Source organism: Carlito syrichta, unplaced genomic scaffold, assembly GCF_000164805.1.
Source record: "Carlito syrichta isolate Samal-C Ts95f unplaced genomic scaffold, Tarsius_syrichta-2.0.1 Scaffold303304, whole genome shotgun sequence".
NCBI lineage: Eukaryota > Metazoa > Chordata > Mammalia > Primates > Tarsiidae > Carlito > Carlito syrichta.
This window is the reverse complement of record NW_007247400.1, coordinates 39762-52984: the sequence shown is the minus strand read 5'-3', so window position 1 is coordinate 52984 and position 13223 is coordinate 39762. Positions and strand designations below refer to the sequence as shown.

The 13223-nt window shown below is 41.0% G+C and overlaps 1 protein-coding gene across 1 annotated transcript in view; it reads right to left on the bottom strand.

Moving 5' to 3' along the window:
- CLVS2 (clavesin 2) overlaps positions 1-13223 on the bottom strand; it is a 76838-nt gene that overhangs the window by 56472 nt on the left and 7143 nt on the right. The window contains exon 2 of the mRNA XM_008058340.2: positions 5802-5976. Coding sequence (XP_008056531.1) covers positions 5802-5976 — 175 coding nt within the window. The remainder of the gene's footprint in view (positions 1-5801; positions 5977-13223) is intronic.

The following is a 13223-nucleotide window of genomic DNA, read 5'->3' as shown; positions in this document are numbered from 1 at the left end:
AGACTCCCTGGACCCTAAACCTTGATCTCAGCTGAAAAAATTTAGTTAAGCATCTCAAACTCACTGAAGTTTAATTTCCTGTCCTACTAAATGGGATTATTAATCATCACCTCCAGGGTAGTGTTGGGATTCTCTAGATTTAACTTCTCTTTCCTTGGATCGAAGTCCATCCTCCACCCAAAAGATCTTTCCAAAGCAGAGAAGTGAATAGGACACTTTCCTGCCTCAAACTTCCCTATGTCTGGAGAGTGCAGACCAAACCACATAGCCAACAGTCCTTTTTCCCACCCAACCAGGCTTCAGTGTGCCTTTCCAGGTTCACCTCTGGTTATTTTCCTCAATTCATTTATCATTCTAACCATGTCAAAACAGATCCATCACGTGTTTTCAACCCCTGATAACTATGTGTTTCTTCAAAGTACTTCCCCAGTGTCCCCTTTCCCAATATTATTATCCACTTAGTAAACTCCTGCTGAAACCTCAAAGCCCAAAATGTCCCCACAGTCTCCACTTTCCCAATTGTGCCTGGAGATTGTCCCACAAGAAACGAAGATTAAACGTCACCAGGTGAAAGTATCTCATTCTTTGTCTGGTCTCCAACATAAAAACCTATTTTATGTGGCAACCAACCCGAAAATATCTACAAGCTATGTTATACACAGAGGAATGACAGGGGAAAACGCAGTCTGGGTATGTACAGCCTGAGCATGAAAAGAAAAACACGGCACCATTCAGACTCCCAAAGTCAGTCCACTTTAATTCATCACAGTTTGTGTCATCACTGACCTGTGAGAAAGGCCACACACACCCAGAAAAATAAGCCACCTGAAAAATGAGCTGATCCACATCGAGCTCTTTAATTACTGACATCAGCTGTGAGGCGCGAGAAGGATCCTTTCTGATATGGCAACTCTTTAAAGTTGGTATGAATGGGTAGGCTGAGATCCCAACAAGCCATTTGCCGGCGTATTTGGCTGGTGGCAGGAGCGCCAGCCTAACCCAGGCCGGTCTGCCCTAGAACCGAACCTAATTCCGCACCCCCGCACATCGTGTCTCAAGCGATCTCATACCGCGATCATGGCTGGATCCACAGTTAAGGCCCAGTATATCTCTACGCAAACTATTGGGTGGCATCTCCAGCCAGGTCACTTGAAATCCATTTTTGCTTAAGGAAAAGGGAGGTTAGTGAGATGGACAGAGAATTTACACAGCCCACTCAAGAAGAAGAGAGACAGGGCCTCTTCAAAACACAGTCACATCCCATGCATCAAGCATATCATTAAAGTAAACATGTCCTCTCTGGCACTGCACACCTACTAGCCTTTCTTAATTCTGGTTCGATTCCTGAGAAGATTTTTTGGTTTTTGCCTAAATAACAGTTGTTTAGGCAAAACGAAGATACCGTTGATCATATCCCAACATTAACATTAAAGCAGAAACTACAGCCTAAGTTATCAGTGAATTATTAAAAATATTCTCATCTCTTCATTTTCCTGATTGGGTTAACTGGAAGAGGTTTATTATTACTGTGATGGTGGTGGTTGTGTTTGACAACCTAAAATTGTATGTGTATCCTCACTTCAAACATTTGATGGTTTGATGTTAATTTTGAAAAAAAGTTTATTCATATCCTGAATAAAACATACAGCAGGGCACCATAATATTTCTCACATAGCAAATGCAAGGTAAACCAGGGATTTGATTTAAAAGGCCAGAAAATATCACTTTAATATGAGACTAAATATGAGATCATGCGTGTCACAATGGAATATTTTTAGCAATCCTATACATTTTAGATACATGTATACATATATAGACAGACACAGACATAGACATACCTATACAGCATCAAAAAATCCCTTTGAACTAGAGAAAAATGAATTTAAAGGCTAGTAATATGTGAGATTTACTCCTAGGAAGTGCTTTTTTATTTTAAAGGGCTGTCTAACTGGTAGCCAGAAGGAATCAACCCTGTTTACTCAGTGTGTATTCTGGGAGAAAAAAGAAAGGGAATGGGACATTTATGGGGACCAAAGAGAAGGCAGCACCGTGTGTGCCGCCAACGCAGGTCCGTGCAGGGAGGGGAGTCATTTTCCTGCCAGAGACAAGAACGAAGGTTTAATCTGACCACAGCTCCGTCATGCTCACACTTGGCACTTGAAGACGTTCTCACTACTCTTAATTTTCTAATTAATTAGACAGATAAATATTTGTCAGTGTTCTGTGAGTATTAAATGCAACGCTGTATGTGAAAATATCTTTATGATTCCCCAATTTTAATTTTATTCATCGACACAAAATTGAATTTTATGGATGGCTGGGGAAAAAAAAGAAATTCGGACCGTGGTCAGGCTCCCACTCATCTCCATACTGTCAGCTGTTCTCCTACAATGACATGCCACATTATTATTAAATAACTCCCTAAGGTATGCAAGTTGGAAAACAGCAAGATACCAAGTCTGTCTTTGAGGTGTTGCTTTGTTTGCTTTGATTTCTTAAGAATAATATGAGTTCTCCAGACTTTCATGCAGCTGAAGGCCCAGCCTATCCTAGTACAAAGAGAAGACACAGGTTAACGAGGGATAACGATTATAAAAGGTAGGTTACTACTGTGTGTTAAGTAACATAGTTGGCAGTAACCAATTTTCTTCCCAAACTGAAAACCACTTTATACCTTGCTGGCAATAAGCGGAAGCAGGACTGATTTTACATGACACACATTGTCAAACAGGGACTGTCCTGTGCCCACTCCCAACCCTGATTAGCTGTCCCTGTGGAGATTTAAAAAAAGGAGCGAAGCTGACTCACCAAGAAAAGGTCAGGAAACCGTCATAAGAAAAGGCCTATATAGGGAAGAAAGATCAGTGTGTCTTATTCAGTCAAGAGGCAGTAATCAAAGGTGTCCTGTCATATAAAATCAATGTGCAAAAGACAGTCTCGTTTCTATATACCAACAATAAACAAACAGAATTCCAAATAAAAAGCACAATCCCATTCACAATAGCCAGAAAAAAATCAAATACCTTGGCTTCTTTCTAATCAGAGACATGAAAGATCTTTACAATAAAAACTACAAAACACTGCTCAAAGAAATAAAAGATGATACAAACAAATGGAAAAATATTCCATGCTCATGGCTTGGAAGAATCAACAACATCAAGATGTCCATCCCACCCAAGGCAATCTACAGATTTAATGCAATATTCATTAAATTACCAGTAGCATTATTCTCAGACCTAAAAATGACAATACAGGAATTCATATGGAAACATAAGTGACCACAAATCGCCAAAACAATCCTCAGCAACAACAACAAAAAAAAAAGCAGGAGGCATCACACTCTCAGACTTTAAACTTTATTATAAAGCTACAATAATCAAAACGGCCTGATATTGGTACAAGAACAGGCATATAGACCAATGGAACAGGATAGAGATTCCAGAAGCAAAACCTCAATTTCTCAACCAACTCATCTTCAACAAAGCCTCTACCACCAACCACTTGGGAAAGGAGAACCTATTCAGTAAATGGTGCTGGGAAAACTGGCTGACCACATGCAGAAGATTAAAACAAGACCCCTATCTATCCCCATACACAAAAATCAACTCTAAATGGATCCAAGACCTAAACATAAAACCTCAAACTATACGAACCTTAGAAAGTGCAGGAGACACCGTTATGGAAATTGGAACTGTCAACCAATTCCTGATCAAAACCCCAAGTGCCCATGCCACAAGAGATAAGCTAGACAAGTAGGACTTCATCAATTGACAAACTTCTGCAAAGCTGAAAAAAAAAAAAAACCATCAAGAGAGCAGAGAGACAGCCCACAGAATGGGAAAAAATATTTGCCAACAGTATGTCTGACCAAAGGCCTAACATCTAGGATCTACAAGGAACTCAAATGTGCTGAAAAGGAAAAAAAACAAACAGCCCCATTACAAAGTGGGCAAAAGATATGAATAGACACTTCTCCAAAGAAGACATACGAGCAGCCAAGAGATACATGAAAAAATGCTCAGCCTCACTAGTCATCAAAGAAATACAAATTAAAACTACACTGAGACACCACCTAACTCCAGTCAGGATGGCCATCATCAATAACTCAAAAAACCACAGATGCTTGAGAGTATGCAGCAAAAAGGGAACACTTCTACACTGTGGGTGGGAATGTAAACTAGTACAGCCTCTGCGGAAAACAGCGTGGCGATTCCTAAAAGATCTAAAAATCGACCAGCCATACAACCCTGCAATCCCCCTACTGGGAATATACCCGGAAGAACTCAAATCACTTAATAAAAAAGACACTTGCACACGTATGTTTATCGCAGCCTTGTTCACAACAGCAAAACGATGGAATCAACTATGCTGCCCATCAAAAGAGGACGGGATTTTAAAAAAATGTGGTATATATACCTGATGGAATATTACGCAGCCACAAAGAACAAAATCATGAACTTCACAGTAACCTGGACAGACTTAAGAGTCTATAATACTGAGTAATATATCACAGAAACAAAGAACCAAATGTCACATGTTCTCAGTCATAAGCAGACCTTGAACAACTATCATAATACTATAAGAAAAGGATTGGCGGTAGTGGAATCTACCTGGGGAAGGGGAAACACACCTCATCCACAAGGGTACCTGCATAATGAAGACTTGTGTACCTAACCCTGACTTGTATCCCACATCTTAAAAAAAAAAAAGATGTCCTGTCACCTGGAGAAGGACCCATGTGAAGGGGTTGTCAGTCAGCAACTTAGGTTGCCTAAAGATGCAGTCAGAAATGACTGTCAAGTAGAGATCTGGGTGATTTTGACTTTATTCGATCTTTTTTAAAAAGTCTGACTCCTTGGCCTGACAAATAGAAACCTTGAGGACAAAGGTACAATTTGGTATTTTTAAAACAAGTAATATGTTTGGTGGTTAAGGCTAGAAAACACAATTGTGAACTTGCAAGTTTCTAAAATTCATGTTGAAAATACAGAGAATAAATATTGAATAGTATCACTCAAGAATTAACTTACAAATCTTCTCAAAATCAATTTCATGACTGTCATACACGAAGTGGCATAAAGCAAAGTAGAAAGAGCAGAAAATTCTAGAAGTTACAAAGAAATTGACAATAGCAGGTTTATGAAATGCCGCTCATATCACTCATTTTCCATTTTATAATTCCCAACCCATTAAATATTATTCAAAAGAAGATGCACCCTTTCTACATAAGTTCCATGTGACAGTCTCTCCCACCAAAAACAAACCAGAAAACCAACTAAGGCTAAAGAAGAGTAATTCACAACAGTGATTTTCATATCCTAGATATCAAAAAACATGATTGACTTGTCAACAGTTGTTTAGGCAAAATTAAGATACTGCTGATCATATCCCAAATTCCCTAGGTTAAAAATGGAATAATGAAGTAAATATTTAGCTAATTTATTAATATATATATAAAAAGAGAGGCAAAAACAAGCTCAAACAGCTTACTATTAAAATCCAAACAGTATTTCCTGTTGTAGTTTTTAAGATTAAAACTCTCAGTTCATCACCTAGAGCTATGGTTAACAAGTAAACACTGTGCCAAGTATTATAAACTCTAATACAACTACTAAAAGTCTGAAGTTCTTCAGTTTTTCTCCTATAATCCTTTTTTGAGTGTTTGCATGCTTGTGCTCAAAAACTATAATCTTTTGTTGTTGTTGTTGTTGCTATTCTGTAATAACTTTCATTATTCTAACACATCAGAGGAGAAGTCAGACATAGAAGACCAAGAAACTGGGTAATTCTTACATCCTTACCTGCAGGCCTTCAATAGCTAATCGCAGCATGCTTGGTGTAAGTTTAGAGGCTTGCTTGAAGGTGAAGTTACTCCAGTCTATGATCAAAACAAACCCATTCACTTGAAGTTCAGGATCTTCGATCATGGCTTCCAAAGAAAGTAAGATGGCACGCAAAATATCCACCAGTGTGTACCTACCCACAACAGAAAAATACAGAATTAAATTCGACAACCACTTTTACAAAAACCATAGGAAGTACTTCGGCACACTAAAAATTCCCTTTAAAATGCCTCAGGAATCTTAAGGAAATTATCTTGCTTAAAACCTTATTTTAAGAAGAGGCTTGCTTTAGATGTGCTCTGGGGACATCGTAGAATTTAACATGTATTCAACGCGAACAAATGACAATGATTTTGAAAACAGTTTGTTTCATATTTTTAAAATCATTTGACTTATCCCCAGGCCTTTCTATGATTTTCTTTTTTCTTTTTTTTTTTTTTTTTTTTTGAGTTGGAGTCTCACTCTGTCGCCCAGGCTGGAGCACCGTAGCATGCTCCCAGCCACCACAGCCTCGACCCACAGGCTCTGGCGATCCTCCCGCCTCAGTCTCCCAAGTAGCTGGAACTGCAGGAGCGCACTTCCATGCCCAGCATATTTTTTCATTTCTTGTAAAGACAAGGTATCACCAATTTGCTCAGGCTGGTCTCAAACCCCCAGGCTCAGGCGATCCTCTCACCTCGGCCTCCCAAAGTCCTGGGATTACAGGCTGAGCCACCGCACCCAGCCCTTTCTATGAATTTCTAAAATCTCATTCAACTACCCCAAAACTGGGTATCGTACTTTTAAGTAGCTCAGAAATGTGCTCTGTAGCACTGACACTTCATATCTCCATAAATGAAAAAGAATGAGGTTTCAAGGAGTCTCACTGATAAACAAGAACACCATACAGGATAGCTATAGATAAAAGTAGTAATCGGTACTGGGTTGGTACCACAAAGATAAAAGAAAGAAGGAAAAGTGAAAAGTGAGTGAGATGAAGGAGACGCAGATAAACATAACCAAAAGAGGGAACGTCTTGGGAACTGACATATTATAATGCAAGCCACCCCAAATTTGGGGGTCGGACTTTTTTTTTCTGCCTTCCACCTTAGCACAGCATCTGGCACTTCCCAGAAACCCAACAAATGCTCTTTATGTTACTGTACAAGGGGACTTGACTTTGTGTAAAGACATTGATTGATTATGACACTGCCTTGATGAACGCTGCGGAAGTAAGAACAAAAATAAGCAGCCCAATTGGAGAGGCACTGCAGAGGTAAACTTGTTAAAATCTGACAACGCAGGGACGAAGATCAGGAAAGAACGAAGAATGACACACAGCTTCTAGCTTCAGACCGGCTAAATCTTTATTCAGTATCACTAAAGCAAATACAGGATACGGCGGAGATGCCTGGAAACACAGAGTTTTGAATGGAACTTAATGTATTTGGGAAACATGTCGTATACCCACAAAGACACATCAAGCAAACATCTGAAAAAGTAGATCTTAAACTCAGGAGAGAGCGCAAAGTTAAGAATTCTAGAGTCAAAAGCATAGAAATTCTAAGTTCAAGGAAGCAAAGGCGGTACCACAGTCAGAGCTGAGTGAGACACCGATAATCATTCTAAGAAAGGCAATCCATAGAAATCCCAGCGTTTGAAGAGGAGTTGGAAAAGTTACAGAAGACGCTAGCAGCTTTGGTTTTTGTCCAGATCGCATTTTACGTTTTTTTCTCCCAAGGCATTCAGGGGAGATGTTTAGGAAAAGTTCGAGAAAGAGTTCACCAACCTCAGGGAAGAGGTGGATGGGGAAGGGAGTAGATTAGGAGTTAGAAATCTTCCTCATTTGGTGGATATGATGGGTCCCTCAGGGAAGCGGTTGGGACAGTAAGTCTGCCTGAGGGAGTAGGTCTGTTTCTACTTCTAAAGACATTTGGAGGTGAACGGAGAAAGCAGAGTAGTTCAGAAAGAAAAGAATTAACATTAGAGCTTCAGGCAATTTCCCACCATTTGGGGGCCTCATTTCCTCGTCTGTGAAATCAGTAGTTGTAACAGAATCTCCATCAGAGTCCTAGCATTGACCAAGCATAGGGCACGGGGTCAGACTTCAAGGGGGATTCTCTGCCTTGTCCCTCACTAGCAGTGGCCCTGGATGTGTCCTTGGTTTATAATTCTGAGGATCACTTCTCTTATCTGAAAAAGGGGGTGCACATAACTATACCTGTCTCACTGTCTCTCACTGGCAGTAGCAGAAGATAGGGATAGAAAGGAGGCGGAGGACTGTCCAAGAGGAGTCTTAGGTGAAAGCATCTGCATCATTCTAGCTATACTGCGGGAATTCGGTAAAAGTTGGCTGGAATACGTACATCGCATACTTTTCGTTGTAATGGTAGCCATAGAGAACACGAACTTGGCAGGGTATAATCAGAAATGAGGAATGTTTTTCTTTAAAGGTTAATGAAGATCTTTAGCATAAGCCTATTACTATCATAAAAGGCAAGGAGCAAGAGGCCTAGGGATATGGCATCCAAAAATACTTCCTGAATATTAAGATAATAAAACTTTTTGAAGAGCTGCATTAGGTGTTTCTAATTAAACCTGTAAAATATGTATGGCTGAATACCTTTATCGGTCACTTTATAGCCGGCCTTCTTCCATTTTAAACATAATGGCCTCACACATCATTATGACCAGAAAACCTATAAGCCTACACACACTGAAAATCTGGAGCATGAAGGCTATACTTCTGGTTAAAATTTAGGTCTGAAATTAAGAATTTCTGAAATTAAGAATAATATGGTAAATAAAATTAAAAGTTAGAAAAGTCCAACTTCGAACATTCCGCTCATTGTGACGTTGATCATTCTTATGTTACCCAAATAAATGCGAAATCCCATTAATATGAAAAATACTGTGAAATAAAACCTGAATCAGAAATCAACTTTGGGAGGATAATACATGTGTTATGCAGTGAAAATTAATCACAGCACCAGTAAGAACTGAAAACAAAAGGCAATTTGTTTTAAATAAAACCCTTGAAGGATGGATCTCCTAAACAGTGTCAAAATCAAGAGAAAAATGTATATACATGTCATTATTCCGAAGAAAAATATAAGGCATATCCCAAAATCAGCAGTAAAGAAAAGCAGGCTTGTAAAGCTTTCAAAGTTGACCTGACCAATTTTAAAAAAATTTCTCTTGCTCCAAGGAGAGATTTAAATGATCTTTACGTAAGTCATATTAATTTACCAGTTTAAAAAAGAAATGTAAAACCATCTCCGCTAACTGTTTTCAATGGGAAGGTCAAAGCCACCCTTGACGCCACATCTCTGTTGTCAAACATGTCAGATTATTACCATTAGCAGCTCAGCAGGCAACCCCTAAGCAGAGCATTACCACACGGATCTTGCGTGCAAAATATCTTCCAAAGAAATGCAGCATTGATGAGTTTTATCTCTTCAGGCCTCTTCCCGTCACTCTCCTTTTTAAAATCGTTTTCACTGTGGCAATTTACAAATTAGAGGTCATGACAATGAAGTTCTTTGCACACGCTCATCTTGGGGGTCTACACGCAAACTGTGTGAGTCCTGCCATTACTGTGCCTCCCTTGTATGTTGGATGAAAGTCATAAATGAAACATTCTTTATATCCATTGTCTTACTAGACTCTGGTGTGCTCTTGGAGCTATGTCTGTCGCCATGTTTCCTGGTTTGGGGCCCCTCCCCTTCCTTGGGGAAGTGAATCTCCTCTTTCTCTAATTTACTTTCTAAATAAACTATATTTTCTAATCTAAAAAAAAACAAATAGAAAACATTATTTATGTCAAGCCAGGAATAACAACTTTAAGCCATAAATAAAAAGTGTACTTAGCACGATTGCAGATCTTAATCCTCACTGTGTTTCCCAAAATAGCGTCGAGTAAAACTCGAATTTGTGGATATAATGACACATAGCATGTAGTAAGGAGAAATCATGACACCGACACGAAACTCTGCAAGTGCCACCAGACTATGTGGACCATTGCTTTCCAATGGAATCAAGGTTGCTGATATGAAGACAATATATGGAGGCTTGGACACCCACAGCTACCTATGCCATCAGAAGGAAAACATCTCATCTCTCTGGAAATGTTTCAGTGATGAAATCAGTCGGCTTTGCAGAGTAGGATACATGTTCATGAATTAATAATCTGGGGCATTGTTATTTAACTTAAAGTCTTTTAAAATTTTTAAATGCAAAACTCACAGCCATAGCAAATAAAAATGGACACTTGATTATTCTTCTCATCTTAGCCTGCCCTCACACCTTGAAGAAGTTACTGAATCTTGCTAAGCTTCCGTGTCCTCTTCTCAAAATAGAGATAATAATAGTTACCTCATAGAACAGAATGTAAAATGCCCAGCTCAGTGCATAACACACAGCAAACATTTAATAACTGTTAACCACGATTGCTACAATTACATGACTTTTGCTCTTTCTGCAATCACGTTTTACACTTGTTTTTTGTACTTTTCAACCATTTATTCCAATCTTATAAATTTGTTATGATGATGAAATAAAATACTATATGACGCTTTTAACAGTACTTGACATACATGCTACAAAATGTATGTGCTATAATCATTGTGGCTGAAACTCTCCTATTTGGTTTTGGAATGCGACATTCGACTTTTCCTCTTCCCAGTTTTCTGGTCACTCAATAGCTTTCATCTTTGGTTCCACTCCCTGCTCCCAAATGCAGAAATAGACTTCGGTCCCCTGGTGTCTGTCATTGTGTTAACTCACAGAGTTACTGGTCATACACTCATCCCTTTGGCCAATACACTGGCAAAGACGCCATATCCTCAGAGCTAGCTTCACACCTGAGCAACAGCCTCATCTTTCCAGCTGCCATCTGAACCTCAGGACCTTAATGACCCCTTGTCACCTGCAAGATGTTCTGTTAATGTAACTCATCTTAGTGCCAAGTCCACTTTTCCTCTGGGATTGCCTGTTAGTCAATTGATGAAGAATCATTCTCAAATATTCCCTTTCCTTCTCCCTCGACAGTTATTCACTAAATCCCAAATATTTTTCTTTGCCTGTATATGCTTATATGTCTTTGGCATCTGACTCTCTCCACTGGTGTCCCAGTTTCATCGCCTAACACAATGGCACTTGTTTCTTCCTTCCCTTCCTCTCACCCAGAAATCTTGCCTGCCTCCTATGATGAGATTAATCATCCTGAAGCCTGCATGGAATACTCCTCTCCCCAAAGCCCTTTCAAAACCCCACCATTCCTCTCCTGACCACACTTCTTACCTTGCACACCCATGCCCAGGCTCACTCAGCCAGCAATGTCTTGCCACATCCGACCCAACCAACCGGTACTTTCCTCTGCTTTATTTCACTTCAGTCTATGGGGAACACACCTCATCTCATCTTTTCACCTTAGCTCAGTTCTAACCATAGCTGGGTCCACTTCCAGCATGCCCTACTCTATGAGTCTGTCTCTACCTCATGGAGACCCCAGTCCCCTCTCTGCCCTGCCCTGCAACTCTAGTGCACTCACCCATCGGTGTTTGTCCTGTGGTCCCAGACATGCAAGTTTAGCTCATAACTGTGTTCCACTGTTCGATATAACTGTGTACCTTCGGTGCCCAAGAGTGTGCCCTGCACATTGCAGGTGCACAATAATATATATTAAAATCGAATGATTTCCTAGGGCACAGGTCACTATGCTTTACTTTGCCTACAAAGGTCATCAACGTGCCATAATGGCATTGTTTTTCTTTTTCTTTTTCTTTTTTTTTTTTGAGTTGGAGTCTCACTCTGTCGCCCAGACTGGAGTGCAATGGCCGCTCCGGCCACCGCAGCCTCGACCTGCCAGGCTCCGGCAATCCTTCCGCCTCAGCCTTCCAAGGAGCTGGAAATACAGGCACGCGCTACCACGCCCGGCTCATCTTGATTTATTATAGAGATGAGGTCTCGCCAAGTTGCCCGGGCGGGTCTCGAACACACGGGCTCAGGCAATCCACTCACCTCAGCCTCCCAAAGGCGCGGGATTACAGGCTGAGCCACCGAGCCCGGCTGGCATTGTTTTTCAACAACTGCCATTCTCTTAAGGCTTCCCTCTCAGCCCAGAGAGCAATACAAAACCCTTCCCTAGACCAGAGAGAGGACAAAAGCCTGTCCCGTACAGCACCCTCCTGCAGCCAGGAGCCCACCTCACTTTTTTTTTTTTTTTATAAGGAAAGTTAATGGTGGGAAGTGAACTGTAAAAAGTGCTTTCAAAAAATATGTAACAAGATCAAGGAAGCCTCTCCTGCCCCTGGCCATGCAGCTCTTTTGGTGACTAGGTACCTGGCCTTGGCGTCCCCCTGGGATCACAGCGTCAGCCCCTCTAGCACAACCTACAGTCAGCGTGAAGACCGAGGTGCATTGCATCAGGTCAGATCCTCTCAGCACGACAAGGAAAAACTGGCATCTTGGCATCACGTGGAGCAGCCCAACAGCCAGCAACTTCCCTGGTCACTAAATCAATCAGCCATTATTAAATTCTTCATTAAGCCTGCCCCCGCCCCTCCGTTTTCATTAAGCCACATTTTCTAATGTCTGAAGTGCTTCATGTTGGAAAGATGCTTGGGGGAGGCACAAGAGAGAAGAATTACCTTTATGAATGCCTCAGGGTATCGTTGGTGCTAAAGCTGATGGACCCATCTAGGTGTTTTATATTACTAAGCAGCAATAATAATAATTCCTCTATCTGGGTAACAGTTTAAGATTTCCAGCGCCATTTCAAATGCATTATCTGCATCTCAAAACAACGGCAAAGCCTCTCTGAGCTGGCTTTGTTCCTTTTACAGCTGAGGACACAGAGTTTCGGAGAAATGACACCGTTTGTTCAAGATCATCATCGGGAGAAAGACGCCAAGTCTTTCTGACACCACACAGACCCGTGTTCTTTCCACTCCCCGAGGTGCCCCAGACTTAGAACAGCGTGTGAGGAATCGCTGGCTGCTTTTTCACGATAGCATAGTATGTGTGGCAGAAGACAGGCCATCAGGAAGTCAACACCAACACAGCACCATGCAGGCACTCCCCAGCCTGGCCACGGCATGGAGTCCGGGGAAAGGAGAAGCAGTGAGGCATCCACAGGATCGGGATGAGAAGTGGCTAAGTCCACAATCCCTGGAGGATATATGAACTGAAATTTTCATCTGTCTGGCCTGTATCACTGAGCACAGACGATTAGCGGTCTGAGCCTTGCTTTCATTTTACTGCTGTGGGAATGTAGGTGAGTGAGAACAAGAGAATCATTGGAATGAACCATCCATAGATAAAATGTCTTTCTTTAAAACAATTTTTTTTTTTTTGAGTCGGAGTCTCACTCTGTCGCCCAGACTGGAGGGCAGTGGCCGC